General features: G+C 37.9%; 1 protein-coding gene across 6 annotated transcripts in view; it reads right to left on the bottom strand.

Annotated features, from left to right (window-relative positions):
• The window catches only part of slc4a11 (solute carrier family 4 member 11), a 67439-nt gene that overhangs the window by 21342 nt on the left and 26638 nt on the right, over positions 1–19459 (bottom strand). For 4 of the 6 annotated variants that reach the window (XM_053501835.1, XM_053501838.1, XM_053501836.1 and 1 more), the window contains exons 2-6: positions 15965–16015; positions 6153–6275; positions 4359–4402; positions 3543–3771; positions 805–837 (exon numbers count right to left, since the gene is read on the bottom strand). In XM_053501835.1, coding sequence (XP_053357810.1) covers positions 805–837; positions 3543–3771; positions 4359–4402; positions 6153–6275; positions 15965–16015 — 480 coding nt within the window. The remainder of the gene's footprint in view (positions 1–804; positions 838–3542; positions 3772–4358; positions 4403–6152; positions 6276–15964; positions 16016–19459) is intronic. The other 2 variants (XM_053501837.1, XM_053501841.1) reach the window with 1 other exon arrangement.

Genomic DNA, 19459 nt, shown 5'->3' on the forward strand with positions numbered 1-19459 from the left:
TAAATGTTTTGCTATGGACAACCTTAAGTGGCAGAGAAAAAATAATTTGCAAAAAAATGACAAAAATGCAATTTTATGGTGTGTTGCAGTCAAACTGTACATTTATATTCTTAGTTTGTTTTATTTATAATGTTACATTACTTTACTAATATATTTATATCTCATGCTGCTCTACCAACACTATCTATCTTCCTGATAGGGTTAGGGTTAGGTATTTAGGTTTTTACTTAATTCAATAGGGCTGGCAGTAATCAGGCAAGTGAATATTAATTCAGCTTTTTAAATAATGTCATTTATGACTTAGCTAAACGTCACCTTTTTCCCTTAATAAATTATATCATCATTTAAAAATAGCATTTTGTATTTACTCAAAAATCTATCTATCTATCTATCTATCTATCTATCTATCTATCTATCTATCTATCTATCTGTATACCTATCTGTATACCTATCTATTTATACTTTTGGGTCCACACCAGGACACTGCAAAAAAAAACAACAACAACACACACACACAAAGTATAGCAGCTTGCATAATAACCTATATGTAAATGTGCGTGTGTGTCTGGAGACACCATGGATGTTTTCTCTGGCTCAGTATAAACACTTTCAAAATTCAATTTGCAAAAGCTAATACTTTCGGCAAACAAATTAGCATTAACTAATCAGCGTGTTTCTGTTGTTCAGTTAAATCTGTCAGTCAACTCCAACAGAAAGATGGACACAGACTGTAAAAAGCAGATGGAGTGAGGGATATGTAACACTGACGATGGAGGCAGGTCACATCTGTTCACATGCCCTTACCCTTATCATAGAAAAGGAAATTGGGGGACCTGTCTGCATAAGGAAATCGGAGACACAGACACACTCAGAGTTCAAAGTTTACACAAGAGAAAAGGGTTAAGCAGAGGAAAAAAATGTGATACAACGAAACTCCCTTGTCACAGATCCATATATATTGACATTCATACACACATATATATATATATATATATATATATATATATATATATATATATATATATATACACACACACACACACAAACATACACACTTATCCTGTATTTGAGACTGGACTGCCAGACAGATGCTGAGGTCTGTGCCACCCACACCCTGTATATATTTTTCCTTCATAACTCGTCACTGCACTTGTGTCTCGGTTGAATAAGATGTGATGGAGCTCACAAATTTAACTTCAGTCTCGTCTCACTGTGATTTCATCAACTGCTCCCTGATAAGGGTGTGCGTTTCTTGTGTGCACACATGAGTGCAGTGAAAACACTTTTCACACATAACACGTAACATGTAGTTAAAAGCCTTACAATTAGCTTCCATTCATCGCTTCGCCACAGAATAGCTTCAGACATTATCATATTCATGATGTTCACATTCCACAACCCAATCACACTTCAGCTCATTTGCATGCGCTCAGGCCCATGTCATTAATAAGATTCTCTCGCACATGTGAGCTTTGTATCCTAGCAACAAGAGAGAGGAGAAATGGATCATCCATGTGGTTCTGAAACAAGTTAAAAAACCAATCATTGTCTGTTTTAACACTTTAATATTTATTTCTCTATGGCCTATGAGGATTGTCTTCACTTTAATATGATAACGGTCTTCTTCAGCTATTTACAATGAAGTGAGGATAGAATCCTAGAAACTGTTTGTACCAAAAAGATCAAAGGAAGATGTATACACACAGCGTAAGGGACTGGAGCAGCTACATTCACATATTACACACCACTTGACGAACTGTACTGTAGTATTGAGATATTTAGGAGCAATTATGCAAATGAATGAGCATTCCCCCAAAGAGATAGATACACACACATGCCATTAACTTACTGCAGCTAATTAATACTGTGCCTACTCCTAACCATAACCTTTGCATAAATTAAACACTTTTTAATAATAGCTTAAGTTTCTTTAAAAACATTCACATGTCAACACAAGGTCATTACTGATACATGTTCCTACTGTATAATTATTGGGACATTTGGTCCTCATTAGGAGATATAAACATGACCACAGAGACACACACACACAAAAAAACAAACAAATACACACCCACCCTATCCTTACTCTCTTTCTCTCTTTCTCTCTCTTTCTCTCACACACACACACACAACTGTCAGAACCGTCTGTCTTTTGATGGTACAAATTTCTGCAAAAAAGGACGTACTACAGAAAGCAGAGGGGGAAAAATTCAGAAAGCACTCGCAGTCTAATTGTTTCTTTCCTCACTGTTTGTTGAAAAATGAAACAAAAAACAATATAAAAAAAACATAGCACAAAACATTGTTGATAAATTCCTCTTGACCTGTAAAGACAAAACTCGCATCATACGGAGTTACGCACACTTTAAGTTTTTTCTACGCTCACTAAAAACGTCTTATCACATATTATTGAGCAAAATATGCCGGAATAACAATATGGTACAGTGGTAAATAGAGTCATTAAGCACTGCGTTTATCCATTGATAACATCTAGGAACCTCTGTAGTCTAACAATCACCACTGTATTTATTCCTATTTGTACAACTGTGGTATGACCTCTAGTTAACATTCACACACACTACAGGCAATTTGGAAAAGCCAATTAGCCTAATCTGCATGTTTTTGATTTGTGGGAGGAAACTAAGCAAGAACATGCAAACAGACGCAGGAATTGAACCCAGGACCTAGAAGTGTAAAGTGAGAGTGCTAACCACTAGGCCACTGCGCCACCAATCACAGGGTTGGGTGTGACAAATTGTGCCGAGGACAATTGTGCCGAAAACAAGCATGTTGATTAGCCTACTTCTTTAAGCATGTGTGGCTCAAGAGTGGGAATTAAAACTGGGCAGTAGACAACATTAGTTCCATTACTATTCATTACACTTACTGTAAAACCGTTTCAATCTGGACTGTCTTTAACAAAAACACTCTCTTTCGGATGTACCTAGACAGATTTCTGGAGAGAGGCATTGCAGTAATAGTGTAATCCCACGGTTAGTTTTGAGTCGGGTCTCGTGAGCGAAGAGAAACACGGGCCAGGGATAACTGGAGCTCATGTCCTAGCGTGTAGGCTGGTGTCCTCTGAGAGGCTATGACAGCTACACTGAGTGATGATGTGTAAGTGCGTAGACACCAGTGGGCTATTATCACCTGACTGCTCTGTCACGATTTCTTCAGTCAGGCCTGACCTCTAACCTTTCCCTAACACATTCCAGATTGAGGTCTGAGCAAAAGGATCAGTGACTTTATTGCTGTCAACATGATGCTGCCCATCCTCCGACTCTACTCGCTATTAATTTTCCTCTTTTTCTATATTTCCACCTCTCTTTTGTGCTACTCCTCTTTCATATGTTAACTTGTGCTCATTGAAAAGCTACAAAAACGAGGTTGTCTGGTCACAAAAAAGGAAGAGAATGAATGATAGCTGTCAAGAGGGCTGTGCTCGGCGTCGCCAGTGTTAATGCCCTGGTGAGCTAACCTTTTTTAATGCATTTTTCTAAACTCACAAACACAAAAGTTTTTTCACCCGCCCCTCCCCTTACCGTTGACCTCCTGTGAACCGGCGTCGGTGAAGAGCGAGCTCATGATCTCTTCAAAGTTGCAGCCAGGCTCGGCCGTGTGTGGGTCCTGCGAGATGTGCCGGAGCATCGTCTTCAGCACGTCGTCCAGCGACGCCTCGTCCTCGTGCAGCAGAATGCTCGCCCTCTCCAGAAAGCCATCCAGATCCCTGTGAGCCCTCACTTCCTCCTCAAAGTTCATCAGCTTTACATACTAGTAACACAAACATTCATGCACAAGGTCATGTGAAGACACAGATAACAATAGAGAAAATAATTACAGGACCAACATTAAAATATGTACTGTATATATGAGGAGGAGGTTTATTGTGTTGGACGACTTCTGTTGAAAGCTTTTGTCCTTTCATGAAGTTTTTCATTTTCTTGGACTATGAACTTTATTTTGATTACTTATTTATACATTCATATTATACATTTTCTATCATCATGCTCTAAGACTGATTTATTGAAACCAGTGAGGTCAACTCATTTCGCACAGAATATATCGAAATTTAGAAATGTTCTACATTCATTTACACAATGAAAATATTGTATATAATTGTAAATATCGGTATCTGGTGCACCATAGCATCTATTTATGTACAATGCCTGTGAGCTATTTTCATGATTTGTTCGCATCTACGAATGTTAGATGCGAACCGCAGTCCATTTATGTTTGCAGAAATTCGTAACTCCAGGGTTTGTAAGTCGGGGACTACCTGTATACTGTATATAAATACATACACGCACACACAGATACTCAATGTATAATAAAATGTATATACTATAAAAACCACTTACTCTACGTGATGTATTAAGCAGGACACAGCCATGGACATCGGAATCTAGAAATACAGAGAGAACATAACAGTGAGAATGACTGCAGCAATTGAGAATTTGAACACAGCAGGAAATGCTTAGGCACACAAAGCATGTGCTTGTCAGCGTGTGCATACGTCTCCGTATAGACGCTCATATACACTTTATATACAATTTTTGTCATTGATAGCTTGTTTGCTCTATATAGTGCTCAGGTTCATCCGCAGTGCAATTTTACTACGACATATTGTATGCGATTGTATATGAGATTATAGGTCGCAGACCTTTTATCACAAAGAAATTTTTCACGTTCGCATGCTCACTGAGCAGAAAGATCTGTCTACCGAGAGACATTTAGCCCGGATTAGCATTGCTCGACGCTAACTCTTCTGCCTACGCTTTTAGATTAGAGAGCCGCTGCAGTGGGTTTAGGATTAAAAAGGCAACTTTGAGAATAAAAGGCCTGGTTTAAAAGCAGAACTTTGTAGCAGAAAGATTTTAATGAGCAGTAAATCTGCATGTTAAAGTAATAGGGTTATGCAACCAGTTTTAATCTCTTATCGCTTCTGTCGCATTTTAAAATGCGATTTAGACACATTTACTTCCCCCGTATAAGGACAAACTGTAAATATCTCTTTGTTCAGGCATTTTTAGTTCACAACCTGCTTATCTTGCTTGCCTAGTCAAGATTTGACAAACAGGGAAAGACAAACTGTAGAATGATCTGACATCCTATTAACTTGACTGATTAAACCCATTCTCTTGTAACTGTAGGTAAACTGGGACGCAAAAAACAGATTAACATCATTCAGAAAATGCCAGCCATTTTCCTGTCAGGCAGATATGATCACCCCAAGATATACAACTTATACCTTGTCAAAAACAATAAAAAAAAAAAAAGACTAAAAAAAAAAAAACTCACACATACAAACACGCTTTTGCGATGGTTTAAGTGTGTCAGTTAAGTCGGGCAGATTTTTAATCCAGATGAGTGCTGACGGATATGTGCCAGGGCAGACTGAGCATCAGGAGTTTAAGTTTAAAAAAAAGAAATATTAGTTTCACGTGCTAAAATGTATATACTTTATAAATTATATCGGTATTTACGCTGAGGACACTGATAGAACACCTTTGGATGAAAGAGAGCTGAGACTGCGAGCCAGGCCTCAAGAATGCGTTTTAGACACTCCTAAACCTTGTGGAAAGCCATTTTAGCTTCAAAGGGTCGGCCAAAACCATATTAAACCCTATGAATTAAGAACTGGATGTTACTTAAGGTTATATGCATATGAAGGCAGAAGAGCGAATACTTTTGGCAGTATAGTGTATGTCACTTCTCTTGGCTACGTTTGCTCCTAGCACGGTTACATGCACACTCACCAGAAGCATTGTTTGTTTAAAAAAAAAAAAAGAAGCCATGAAGGACCAATAGTTTACAAATAATCAATTCGCTATTGCTGATCAGTAAATAAACCAAAACAAACCTATTTATAGCCATGAAAAAGTCTCTCTTCTTTTTATAATTTCTGGTTTTCCAATTCCTGTCCAGTTTCTTTTCCTTAATATTGTTGGCTGGAGTTATGGCAGCTGACCTGTCACAATGTGTGGGTTTAAGGGTGTCACCACCTAATCGCAATGCACCTGAGAATGTTGCCTTGGCAACAGCTGACCTGCTAACCTGAGCAGCACTGAAGCTAATCAACAGCTCTGGGTCTGGCTCGATCAGACTCAGACTCACACATGCTTATTTTCACACACACACACACACACACTGACCTGTCCCTCCTTGGTGTGTCTGGTTGCCGTAGAGATGAATGTCATCTCCTGATGGGATGGGAGAGTCCTGACCCTCCTCCCGATCCTCACTCCCTTCCTCCTGCTCGTCTCGCTCCCTCTGCTCTGAGGACATGTACACACGCACAGACCACATGCACTCCATTACACCGAGAACACACGCAATAATACACTCAGAATATTGCCCAAATTGAAAACAACACATCAGAACTGATAATAATGATGATCAGATTTGTTTTGTAAAATTAACTACACTGGAAATGAAATTTTATTCTCTTAATCAGAAACAGTGTAACATGTACCTGTTATTTTGCTACGGATATACTGTATGGTTGTGCATAGTTTATTGTTAGAGTTCTGTATTCTGAGACAAGAAATACACTGTATATACGGAGATGTCCTGGCAAAAAACAAAACAGGTTGTGATTTCAAGTAACAAACACTGTGTATACTGAATCAAAAAAATGCTGATATCTTTGTAGAATTGTTTATGAGTTCTGTCACAATACAAAAAAAAAAAAAAAATTTTTCCATAACGATACTAACATGATTTTCATACATTTTGATACGGTCTCTCTCTCTCTCTCTGAGCCAGAGACACCAAACTTCTGTAGTTACAAAAATAATGCTAATATATTTGTATTCTTTTGGGGGAGTAAAAATCTAATATAGTGAAAAAAATACAATTGGTTGAACCATATTTATGTTTTTTTTTTGCAGTTAATTTTAAACAGTAAAACAGTTTGCTGTTATTGCTAAAACTACTCCTGAATTTTATGAAGCACAATAAGGGTATTATGTAATCACTCATAAAAAAATTGTTACCATTAAGAACCATTAATAAAACATATATGCTGTAAAAGTAAATAAATCCTGCATCAATACTGTATTTTAGATATGCTGCACAGTAGACAAGTTCAGTGTTTGTAGAAACTTGCACAACTGACCAAGTCATGCACGTTTTAGACACTCCCTTACTGGCTCCATTAGCATAAACCGCTTGTGGTCAGTATTTCTGAGTGCCTACATTCAGCAGGCTTTAACGTGAGAGAATCGAAATATATATTTATTTGTACTTGTTTCTTGTCCATTTTAGAATAAATTATACACTTTTTTTTTTTCTAAGAAAGGTATAGGTAAAGCTTAACCCTGTTGGACTACTGATTAGAAAGTCATAGGTTTAAACCGGAGCACCAACACACTGCCACTGTTGGGCCCCTGAGCAAAGACCTCAAACCTCAACTGCTCAAAAGGTACTTCATTCACTCATCTTCCGCTTATATTGTGTACAAGGTCGTGGGGGCCAGGAGCCTATGCTCAGAGCACAAGGTGCAGAGGGCAAATTTAGGGCATGAGGTGAGGTGACAGGGTGCCAATCCATAGCTGGCACACACACACTACGAAAAGCAAACTAGAGTACCCGGAGAAAATTTACCAAACACAGGCAGAACATGCAAACTTCACACACACGACAGGAATCGAACCCACGACCCTGGAGGTGCGAGGCCACAGTGCTAACCACTACACTGTGCCATCCTGCTCAAATATATAATGAGATAAAATAATAGGTCTGGACAGGGGGACTGCTACGTCCCATAAATATAAACAGCAGAGGGAGTCTCAAATGTGCAGAAAATTTTCTAATATAAAAACAACCTCTAACACACCTTAAAACACCTTGTGCACAGCAGGGCTGCTGTGTTTAGGTGCTTGTTTTTATTTTTACCAAAATACCTAATTTCACTTCGGACTGTCTCTTTGCTGCTGGCATTTCTTTAAGTCTAGTCTCTGAACAAAGCAACAAGTCCTTCACTTTCTCTACGGTTACTTGTGATTCATATAAAGCATCCCGCTGCTCATATTACAAATTCAGTCATTTTTTTCTTTACATCAAACAGGATCACTGCTGTCAGCATTAAAGAGACAGATTTCTATAAGCTAGATCAAACAGACATTTTCACAGTAAAAGTATAAATTATTTCAAGATGCTGCTATAGTACCATTTCTGGAATTCAAGTTCTGTGGTACTTTTTTGGTACTGGTACTGGATGGATGGATCCCTGATTTCATCACGGTTACACCAAATTATGACACTTCTATTTAAATGTTGCAGCAGAAATCAAGAATTTTTTTTCACAATCTTTTACTGTTCCATTTTAGTAAGCCCATGCAAATTGTAGCCTCAGGTTACTGTTCTTAGCTGACAGGAGTGTCATCCGGTGTGGCCTTCTGCTGCTGTACCCCATCTGCTTCAAAGTTCGACGTGTTTTGCCTCCATAGACACTCTTCAGCATACATCGGTTGCAACAAGACATTATTTAAGGTCACACTTTATATCATCTCGAACCAGTCTGTCCATTCTCCTCTGACCTCTAGTGGCATTCTCACCCAGGGACACTGGATATTCTCTCATTTTCAGACCATTTTCTCTGTAAAACCTAAACAAGGTCGTGGATAAAAACCCCAGTAGATCAGCAGATTTTCGAAATACTCAGTCAAGCCCATCTGCCACCAACAACCATGCCACATTCAAAGTCTGCTGCTAATTGGCTGCTATGTGATTGGCTAATTAGGTATTTGGGTGTGTATCTAATAAAATGATCTGTATATATTGTGTATATATTAGTAAGTATATAAATCAAAGCATCATATATAAGAAAGCATAATAGCAAAATGTTACTTATTTTCATAAAGTTGCACTGAAACTGATTTAAGCCAAAACTGCCTTTATAAAACTCTGTGGTACGGAACAGTAAGCATTGAGAGGTGCACAAAAAAAAAAATCTTCACATTAGAAGAAATACTAATGTTTAACTAACTTGTTTTTCTGTTTGCTCTTTCTGCTCTGAAATCTTTTCTAGATTTCTTACAGTGAATAACTCATAAAAGCAACGGCAAACTTAATAAGAAATGCAAAGTAAATTAGAAAAAAAACTTGTGACAACTGTGATTATAAAAATATGTTAACAGTGAATCAGATTAGTGAGGGACAATTAATCACATAAAAATCAAAATCAAAATAAGGACTGTGCAGATATTTACTGTAATTGCAAAAGGCTGCAATTTATTACATATAATATATGCATAGTTGGGAATTTAACGTATTGTAGTTTGACAATATTTGTATTTGTTTGTTATTAGTATAAATATTTGTTAATTTTTGTTAATTACCTTTTGAGGTGATAAACGAATATTGGCAATCATCCTCTTAATAAGATCATTTGTGCTGTTAGCCTAGATAAATAAATATGAATTCAGTGTGTCAAAAAGAAAAATGCAATGTGATTATTATTATTTTTTTTTATCAAATCATGCAGCTATTAAACTAATGGAATCGCAACTTGGTATTCCCACGACGTGAACCCAGGGTTACTGAAATCTCCCTCTATTCTAACATGGCGGATCTCTGTGCTGCGGCTCTGGCTGCGGATATCAGCCTCATATCTGTCCATTCATTTATTCGTCCATTCGATAAACCATTCTCTCGATTATTCTTGATGGAAAGCTGGAGAGAAGTGGTGGGAGTGTTAATCCTTATCCATGAAAAGTGACTGTGCCGTGCTCATAGAGGGTTTTTCACTCCACACTCGCAATTGCTCTCTTTCTGTATCACTCTTTTTTTCCATTTCAAGGTTTCAAAAACTCTCTGAATGATCCTATTCAAAGATTTATCTTATTCATGAACAAATTACAAGTTCTAGAGAAATGTCTCTTCAGAATATTAATTAAAAGGTCTGATCAAATCAGTCAGATGATGCAAATATGGCTTTGAGATCTGACTTGAATGTGTACGAATGGACTTGAGTATTTAACTTGCATACCGTTGTTAAAGAAAAAAAGAAAACAAAACAGACTTGCATTATATTAAATAAGGCTGCTAAAAAATTTATTCAGTAAATGAAATGGATTTTTTTACGCAACAATCTTCCCATCTATATAGCAAACGGAGATGAATGTAAGTACAACGTTGACCTGTTTTTAAAGGGGGAAATATAGCAACAGTATAAACAGTATTTAAAAATACAAATAAAAAACAGATCACGAATGCAACATTGTTTCTTAAAACCAGTCTAGGAAAAAAGATGAAAAATGAAGGAATATTAAATCTGAGCTATACATGCAGTTTTCAATAATACTGGATAGAAATTTTCACATTTATATTCCAGTGTAACTCAATCCTCAAATCTGATGGAATGGAACATTAAGATTTCTTTAATTGCACAGTAGCAGGACTACTGTAGTGGTGTACTGTAGCAGCTGTACTGTACTGTAGCAGAAACAATAATACTAATAACAATAATAATAATTACTGTTGTAATGTTGTGGTCACAAGGTTGCGATGGATTGAGAACAACTCATGACCTAAACACCTAAATAAATGACCCAAACGCAACATTACAAATACAACCTCAAAACAATGAAATTTGAACCTCTATTTGGAGCATTTATGCATTTATTTATTTTCTTCATTCGCAAGTCAGGCCACTTCCACAATGGTTGCTGTTGTTGGTCTTTTGGTTGCTCCCTACCAAGGGGCCGGGATCATCCAATCCACACAAACAAGCTTGGCACAGGTTTTATGCCAGATGCCCTTCCTGACGCAACCCCCTCTTTTTATCCGGGCTTGGGACTGGCACTGCATCCAGTGGCTGGGGTTTGGGCACTGGGTGGGACTCAAGCCCGAGCCTTCCGTATGGCAGATGAGGAACCTACCGCTAAGCCACCAGTGTACCAATGTCGCCGTTTAATGTAGTTGCAAAGCGTCTAAGCTGCATCCTGTCCACTGCCGCTCACACAATAAATCCCATAAGTTAAACAGGGTTTTTTTTGTTTTTCCCTTTTGGCCACATAAAAAACTAACACCAACACTGTTACAAAGTCGATAATGTTGCCAAAATTAAATCCCCACAACGTTATAACCAAAACCGATAACCAAAAATATCCTGCTGGTTGGTTAAACTTCTACAAGTAGTGCTCGACATATTCAAACTTAAAACAAGAACTATTTTGAGGATGTTGCAAAACCTATAAACCGTTAAACATTTAGCAATATAGATATAAAAACTATGACAATGCTGTTTGATAAATAAGAAAATGGAAGCTGTAGTTTTAATTCTTTAAAAAACACACGCCTATGTGAACAGTTTTGGGTGTAAACAACACTGGGGTGGTAACTCACCTTCACATGGGGAATCCTAACCCATACCAAAAGAGGCTACAATGAATATGAAGAAGAAAACATTTCCCTTGTTTATAACTGACTTGTACGCCATAAGTTATTTATCATTTGTTTCACTCTCACATAAAATACATAGTTTTGTGCAGTAATACATGCATATTTGTAGTTTTACCTGGACTACTGTACATCATGGTTGGATAGCTTGTATAATATTTCAGTTTGCACATGTGCACTAGAAAAGAGGTCCTCTGTGCAGTGTGCTAGATTAACCTTAATAGATACAAAATGCCTAAATGTTGAGACAAACCTTTGATTGAAGTGGATCAGTCGCTTGTCCAGGAATTGCATCAAATACTGTTGGTTAAATAAATTTTAACTATGCTGGAACATGTTTTAACTTAAAACTCTAAAATGTCTTGTTAAACATGTAAAAATGCAAATAGTAATTACAATATAAAATTCTTTTGAAGGTGTCCTATTATGCATAACTCACTCATTACTCAGTCACATGGGTCTTTACTTTGGGTATATGCAAAAAAAAAAAAAAAAAAAAACTCCCCATTCTTTATTTTTACATATTAATTTTTTTTGCTTTCCTTTTTTATTTACTGTTGTTTATATTCATCCTTTAATTGTAGCATTCACGGTGTTCATGAGATAAAAGATGTCAAGACCCTTGTCCAGCCTGGGGCTCTGCTCCACCCACGAGTCAACATTTCACATTTTTTTCTGAGTGAAGCAGCAGCAGCTATCGTTTATTTAAGTTTAATGTTTTCTGAATTTATTAAAGTTCAGTTCGGTTGGTTCAAATCTTCAAACACAAAACACATGTTAACACCCTAGCGACATGTTAAATAGATTGGGGTGAATGTGGTGGTCAAAGAAACGAGGAGAAAGAACGACGGAGAGGATGAGTTAGTCCTCATTATGATTAAATTTATTCAAGTGATGTGAGACAGAATATACTTGTAATATCACCTTCATCTTGTCTTATCCATCACACCTCAAGTTTATGCTATACAGTATACACAAACACGCGCGCTAAAAAATTCGTCCTCTACACCCCCACCTTATATACAGATAAGAAAAAAATAAAAAATAAAAAGGGCTCCGTTACTCTATAGGATAAATTTGTGTTTTTGGTTGGTAATATCTGGCACAGCATGCGATGTACCTCCAGTGTTCTTAGAATGGACTGTATCTCAGGCTCCTGATCGGTCAGTATGTTTTTTTTTTCTGATTAGGGTTTTATCGTCACTGATCGTCTGTCGTGCTTTGACAGAGTGTTTTAGCATTTAAATGTGGACCCTGTTTTTTGTTGAGATTGAAGGAGATTTTTTTTTATACCCGTTTACATGTGGATTAAGCCTTAGAGGGAAGGTCACTGCAAATCAATTCAAAGTTATCCTGACTGATCAGCTTAATCCTATGATGAAACACTTCTATCCTGACATTGTGTAGGAATGTTGGTTTCATTTAGTTCTGATTCTCTCCCTCTTTTCTCCCTTTCTCTCTCCACTCTCATTGTTTTACCTAAGAGATGTCTGAAGCCTCGTTCGTTGACACACACCGGCAGGACCTCTGTTTAAGAAGTTTTTTTTTTTTAATCGGCCATTGACCAGTGCTATGTTGCCGGCACAGATCCCATTTGGGGGTTAATCTTTTTTTTTTTTTTTTTTAATGAGCCCGTTTCACTGTGCAGTACGCCCTTTTTATTCTTTTACGGCAGCTGGCATGTGCTGCATTTACTGCCTCTCAGTATACCGCTCTCGCAGTAGCAGAATAAACAGGTACGGGAGCAGGGGCACAAGAAGAAACTGTCCTCTACTATTTAATTGATTGCTGATGGCATCGTTCTCCAGGAAAGATTTGTAAATAGGTTTCAGGAAATATACTGTACCTTGGCAACTATCAATATGCTTGGGTGGCGCTCCCGAGTATACTCTACTGTATGTGCGGGAAACACAGTAAGTTCCCCACCCCAGGACTGCCATCCCCCAATACTCTTACACCGAAGTACAATCTCCAGTCCTACAACCTTAAGGAAAAACAACACTGCATACATATTTTGTTCCAACATTTACATGGATTTCACTGAAAAACATAATTAATTATCCTTTTACTCAATTTGGCAAATTATGTTCCTCCGGGACATAGAGTTGACATGACCATTGCAGTGTATTGACAGTGTTCCGTAAGAGGAGCAAAGATTTTTAATAAATTTTGACTTAGAAAAATGACCAAGTCTTGGTTTATAAATACTGAGTATCATGTATCACGCATGTGCTTCTTGTTTTGACGCCGAGCGTCACATGATCACAACCGAGACAACGGTTTTTCACTCTCTTGCGCTCCAGAATTAAGGGTAATCATCTCCCCTGCTGGGTCTTAGTGCTCATCTCTTACCTGTAGAATCAACATCCCGGCACGCATGTACTGTTTACTATAACACTGTGACCACGTGTGTGCGTAAAACATTTTTTATTTTGTGTTTGTATGCGTGTGTGTACAGTGCACGTGTAAAGCAAAAGCAAGTCTTATTAGAGAGGTTAAAAATCCATATTCTGTCTTTGCTCAAGGCTGCTCTTTGTGTCTGTGTGCGCACGCGTCATTGGACACCATGCCCCACACACACACACACAGACAGACACACAATTACAGCAAAACCCCTCCTACTTTCACCTTCACAGATACACACACACTCCTTCTCTGCTCTACACAGAAACACTGCTCTGTTGCGATTCTTCTCAAAGGTAAAGTGCAGGTTTATTTGTTTGATTTTTACTTTACAGCAGTGATTCCGTTAATGTGCTGCTAAATCGAGTGTCATTAGAGAGATTTCTTGTTTATTTTTCCGATAAAACAATGTTTCCGTTGTGTGAGCACGTGTGTGTGTGTGTAAAAAAAATGGAGAAAGGGTAACTGTGTAAGACGAGAAGGGAGAGAAGGGAACTTACTTTAAATTCGCGCACACACAAACACACATACACAGCGCCTGCGTGCACAAATGGAAACACTTATCTGTCGGGATTTAATTTGACTTTTATATTAATATTTTGTGTTAATTATTTTTATGTTTTTTTGGGGGGTGGCTGTGGAACGAATAGTTTGAGTTTTCCATTATTTCGTATGGGAAATTTTGATATGGTTTACGAGTGTACGAGTTTACGAGGACATAATATTTTGGCATTTGTGCTTTTAAATACAGTTGTGACCAGAGGAAAACATGCACAAAATATCCTCGACCAATGTTTTTCATCAAAACAAGAATGGGTTTGTCTAATTTTGCAGTTAAACCCATCATTTGTAATTATTATTAATGATGATGATGATGTGAAAAGTGAAAAGAAGAAAATGTTTATATTTTTGTTCAGCTGATAGCAGCGGTTTGAGCTGACGGGTTCTGGGTCGCATTTCGAGGAGGTGTTCGTCAACAGAGACAAATTTTAAGCAAATATTCTGGTCGTAATCCGATTTGTTTGAACGTCAGGGCATTTGTTTCACTGTACTTCTTTCATGCATACTCTGGTTAACAGTGTGGAGCACAGGTAAGGGCTAGTGTACGGAACTGGATAAATGTTTTTTTAAAAGAAAGTAAAAAGTTTGTAAAGGTCACATATTATACTCCTTTTAACACTAAGACTTAAAATGTCTTAATAATATAGCTGAAATCCAATACAGATTTTTTGATAACCGCTTCTGGCTTCTGATTTCTTTCACTCAATTTTTCAAAAAGTGCTGCCGCTGAATGCTCCTTTGAGGAAGTGTATTATTCTAGCTAATCAGAATGCAGGACTTGGAACACAGGGTTATCAAGCATTTCCAGCCAGTCGTCAGGCTTCATTTACCTGTATTTGAACAAACAAAATAATACTTTCTGATATAAATAATAAGAAACAACTGAAAGCTGAAGAAGGTTGGGTTAGCTGTTTGCAGTTAGCATTTAATGCAAACCGCTATGACTAGCCTAGCCCTTCTTAAGAGCTAAAGTTTGCTGCTAGCAGTTACAGTAGGTACTACCTGTTAGCCTAGCCTTATGTAATGTAGCTTTTAAACACTTCATCACGAGAATACAGTAACAGAGCTGGGCTGGACTTGTCAGAGTTGAGTAGAGGTCGGCGAGCATTGATCCAGGGAAGGGTTGCTTGGTATACGCGGTCACAATAATGGGAAAACCTGATTCGCTTTTTAAGCCCTAGCCAATACAAAAATGAAAAAAAAAAAAAAAAAACAGCTGGAAATGTTTTTAATGGGTTTTATTTTTGTGTGTGTGCATGACTCTAGACCTATTGGAATGTCCAAAAAAGGAATTAAAAGTGGATTTTGCAGAATAGGTTGCCTTTGCCTTTAAAGGTTGCGTCCTACTCAACCTAACCCACACACCGCACTGACCAATCCTGACTGATGATGTCTGACACCACTGTGCCACCTCTCAAGGTGCAACAAAGACTTATGTATGTGTTGCCATTAAATGCAGTAAATATTCATAAGCAATGGCAAAGGACAAAATTATAATGAAGTCAGAATCCTTCGTCTATCACATATGCATGCGCGCGCACACACACACACACACACACACACACACACACACACATACAAAAAAAAACACACTCACCCATTTCCTGATAGAAGTATCCATTCTTGGCCATGACCGAGGCAGGAGCCTCTGTAAAACAAAAATATGCACAAACATAATCACACACAAGAAAATGTATGTCTACCTTGTTTATTATGTTAAGTTTAGATGTTAAATGTTAAAGTCAAAACTTTTTTTATCCTGTCGTCATGACAAAAAATATCGAATAGATGATCTGTGACATAATCCATTTGTTTTGTTGAGAAACAGTTCTACAATGTTATTGTGCAACCAGGAGCGTCATTGTACTGAACATCAGTGTCGCTGTGATTCAGTACAACAGCAGGATTTTAAACGTCATTTTGCTTTTTTGTGTAACCTCAGTCTGAATGGTCAAATCAGAAATTTGGGACTTTTTACATCAATTCATGTTGACATTTGCCCAAATTTTTTGCTAGGAAAGATGCAGGATAACACTGAAGAAGGATTTCACAGGTGGGGCGCTAAGGTAAGAAAACTCAGAACCATGATGTTCCTGTACAAGCAAAATTAGAAGCCGCATTTTGAAACTGCTTTATGTTTGAAAAGGTCTTAAAAGAAATGGCTGAGCGTGGATGTATGAGAACCTGGCTAAAGTGCTGAAGCAATGCGAAAAGTTTAAAAGCAAAAATCCACTGTCATATAGAAGTCACAATCTAAACAAAGTTTTTTTTTATTAAATTTTTTTATGAAGGTTTTTTTTTTCCAAACTATACAGAAAGTTCCCACCCTGCCAGACATAAATATAAGGATTCTGTACCAATAAGATGCCCATAAAAAAATGTATAGCATAAGTAATCTTTCTTTACAGTACCATATTGCCTGCGTCCATACAAACAAAATTATAAACAATGAACACACAGTTTGAACAGCCTAACAAAAACTCAAAAACAATTAGACTCGATCAGTAAAGTGGATATGGGCCACTTATACTTGTGGGGTGCATGTAGCCATAGATTTGAAATTGAGTGTTGTGTGTTGCCATGGCAACGCACAGACAGGCTGACAAGCCTATATTAGCTGTAGTAACAGTAAACCAAACTACAGCTATAACTGGAATTTTACGTAGCGAATGCACAAACGCGTGGAGCAAAAGCGCCAGTGCTATTTAATAAACATCCACACTCCTGTAGCGCTGCTAATTCGATCAGTATGTATGGACTGAAGCTAACCATCGTATGATGAACCACTTTACAATTAAATTTGATATATATAAAAAACATTATATATATATATATATATATATATATATATATTTTTTTTTTTTTTTTTTTTATATAATTAAATTACAAAAGAAAAACAAACTTTTTGATTTAATTGTTTGTTTCCAAACTCCTCAAAAGCTTTATTGTATTTGAGCCTAATACAGTTTGAGGTTTGGCCTCCACTTTCTGCTGAATAGCAAAATAGAAATTTACATCACTGCGTGTGGTCATCCAAACCCACACACACACATACACACACACACACACTTATATACCCACCTTGTTATATGCACCTGAAGCTGAGCTGTAAAAATCAACCATGCTCTCTCTCTCACTCTCTCTTACACACACACACACACACAAACACACACACCAGTGCGTTGAAATGTACATACACAGGCAGACAAACACCACACACATTTCCACACCTGTGCCCTACCTACATTTGGTGCTGCTTAGGGGGATATTTATGAGGTGAAGTCAGCCGTGACTGAGGTTTTTTACTCTCCCTCTAGTTTCTACCTTCCTAATTGTCAGGCATTTCTTTTTCCAGCGACCTCTGCCTCGCTCTATCTAAACAGAAACACGCGTTCTCCGAAACATGCTCACCGAGCCTCGACACATACCCTGCTATAAAACTATGTATCAAAAACACTTACGGGCAAACACACAAATTACCTTGTCGTTTCTCTAGCACGGCGGTTCTTTTGCTGCTCTGAGGTTAAGTTGCTCTCTCGCGGGCGCAACGCCAGTGTCAAGAAGAAAAGCAAGGGCGATAAAACCATTATGTACATGGTGCGAATCCCCCCGGAGTTCAGCATGGATGCAAACCAGCAACTCCTGATGGTCAACAGCACACCTCCATCAGGATTACGGTGCTAATGGAAAGGCCACTTTTTTACGTAGTGCAACCGCAAACGCCTTTGAGTGACAAGCTAACAGGACCACAGCCAGATACGGACATTAACGTCTGTTATGACTTCCATATGTAAACATGGACAAAACACTGGTTGTGCAATATTCCAAATCAATTCAAAAGCATCAATTAGCATAAATCCTGCTATTTCTGGCAGAAACTGCTGTAAACATGACATTATTCAAGCATTGTTCCGGCAGCTCTTGCCACACATCATCCTTATAAATAAATAATAAATAAATAAATAAACTATTCCCATAAGTAATTAAAACTCACAATTATACGCATATGTGCAGACACACACACACACATATCAGACCACCGATGTAACCCTTGTCTATTGATCACTTATAATTACTAAACCTTGAGCAGTAAAACTAAATAATGAAAAACAAACATCAGGTCCTGACACAGAATAATAATTTCCCGCAGGGGCATCATGCACACTCTGCTATGTCAGAGCTAAAGGCGAGATGATTGGTACAGGTATGTGGAACACTGCAGACTGTGGCTGGTCCGGCTAATGAACATCGTCTATCAGTCCATCAGTCCATCAGTTGTATTTCTCATATAAATAAAATTAGGAAGAAGCAGCGAACAGGAAACAAGCGACGAAAATGACCAGACAGGGCCTAAATAACCCGAGGTAAGGTTTGAAAAAGTTTATAAATCTCAGCTAATTTGGCTGTGCACCTTTAAAACAATAAATTCCAAGACGACATGTCATATTAATTTAAGGTGTTGAGATATTTCTGGTTGACTCTAGCGTTCATAATGACAAGGACGGTTTGACGTGTTTACAGATTATCTGGTTCTTGCTACGTTTTGTGACATTTAACACCCAAAAAGGCCAGTGAAAGTGTAAACATTGATCCATGAGCTGGGATTCGCTCTGCATGGAGGTTAGGGTAGAGAGGAACCTGCTCATAGGTCAGACTAGAAGGTCACACAGTCGCAGGAGAACGAGTGGAGGACCCTGACTCAGAAACAGGGTGTCATGTCACAAGTCCCTCTGCACACGCACGCATATAAATGTTGACTTTTTTTTTTTTGTGTAGGTGCAAATGCAAATTTCGTTTTCAGATGGTGATGACCTCATGATGGAGGTTTTGATGTAAGCCATTCGTGTGACGGTCAAAATATCCTGGGGCCTCTCCAAACCTACTGGCCCCCAAAAATCGCATCGATTGTTATCACCACGGAAAAATCCTTTAAATGCTGTTGATTTTTTTTCCCAAATACTAACTAAATACTAGAGATGGTGGAAGAAAATCAATTAAGTTATATTTTCTGTGCCACTTTATGTATCGCTACGATTTAAAACTTTTTTTTTAGTTTTTACACTTTAAATAGAGTCGCACCCGTCGATCAGCT

Source organism: Clarias gariepinus, chromosome 8, assembly GCF_024256425.1.
Source record: "Clarias gariepinus isolate MV-2021 ecotype Netherlands chromosome 8, CGAR_prim_01v2, whole genome shotgun sequence".
Lineage (NCBI taxonomy): Eukaryota > Metazoa > Chordata > Actinopteri > Siluriformes > Clariidae > Clarias > Clarias gariepinus.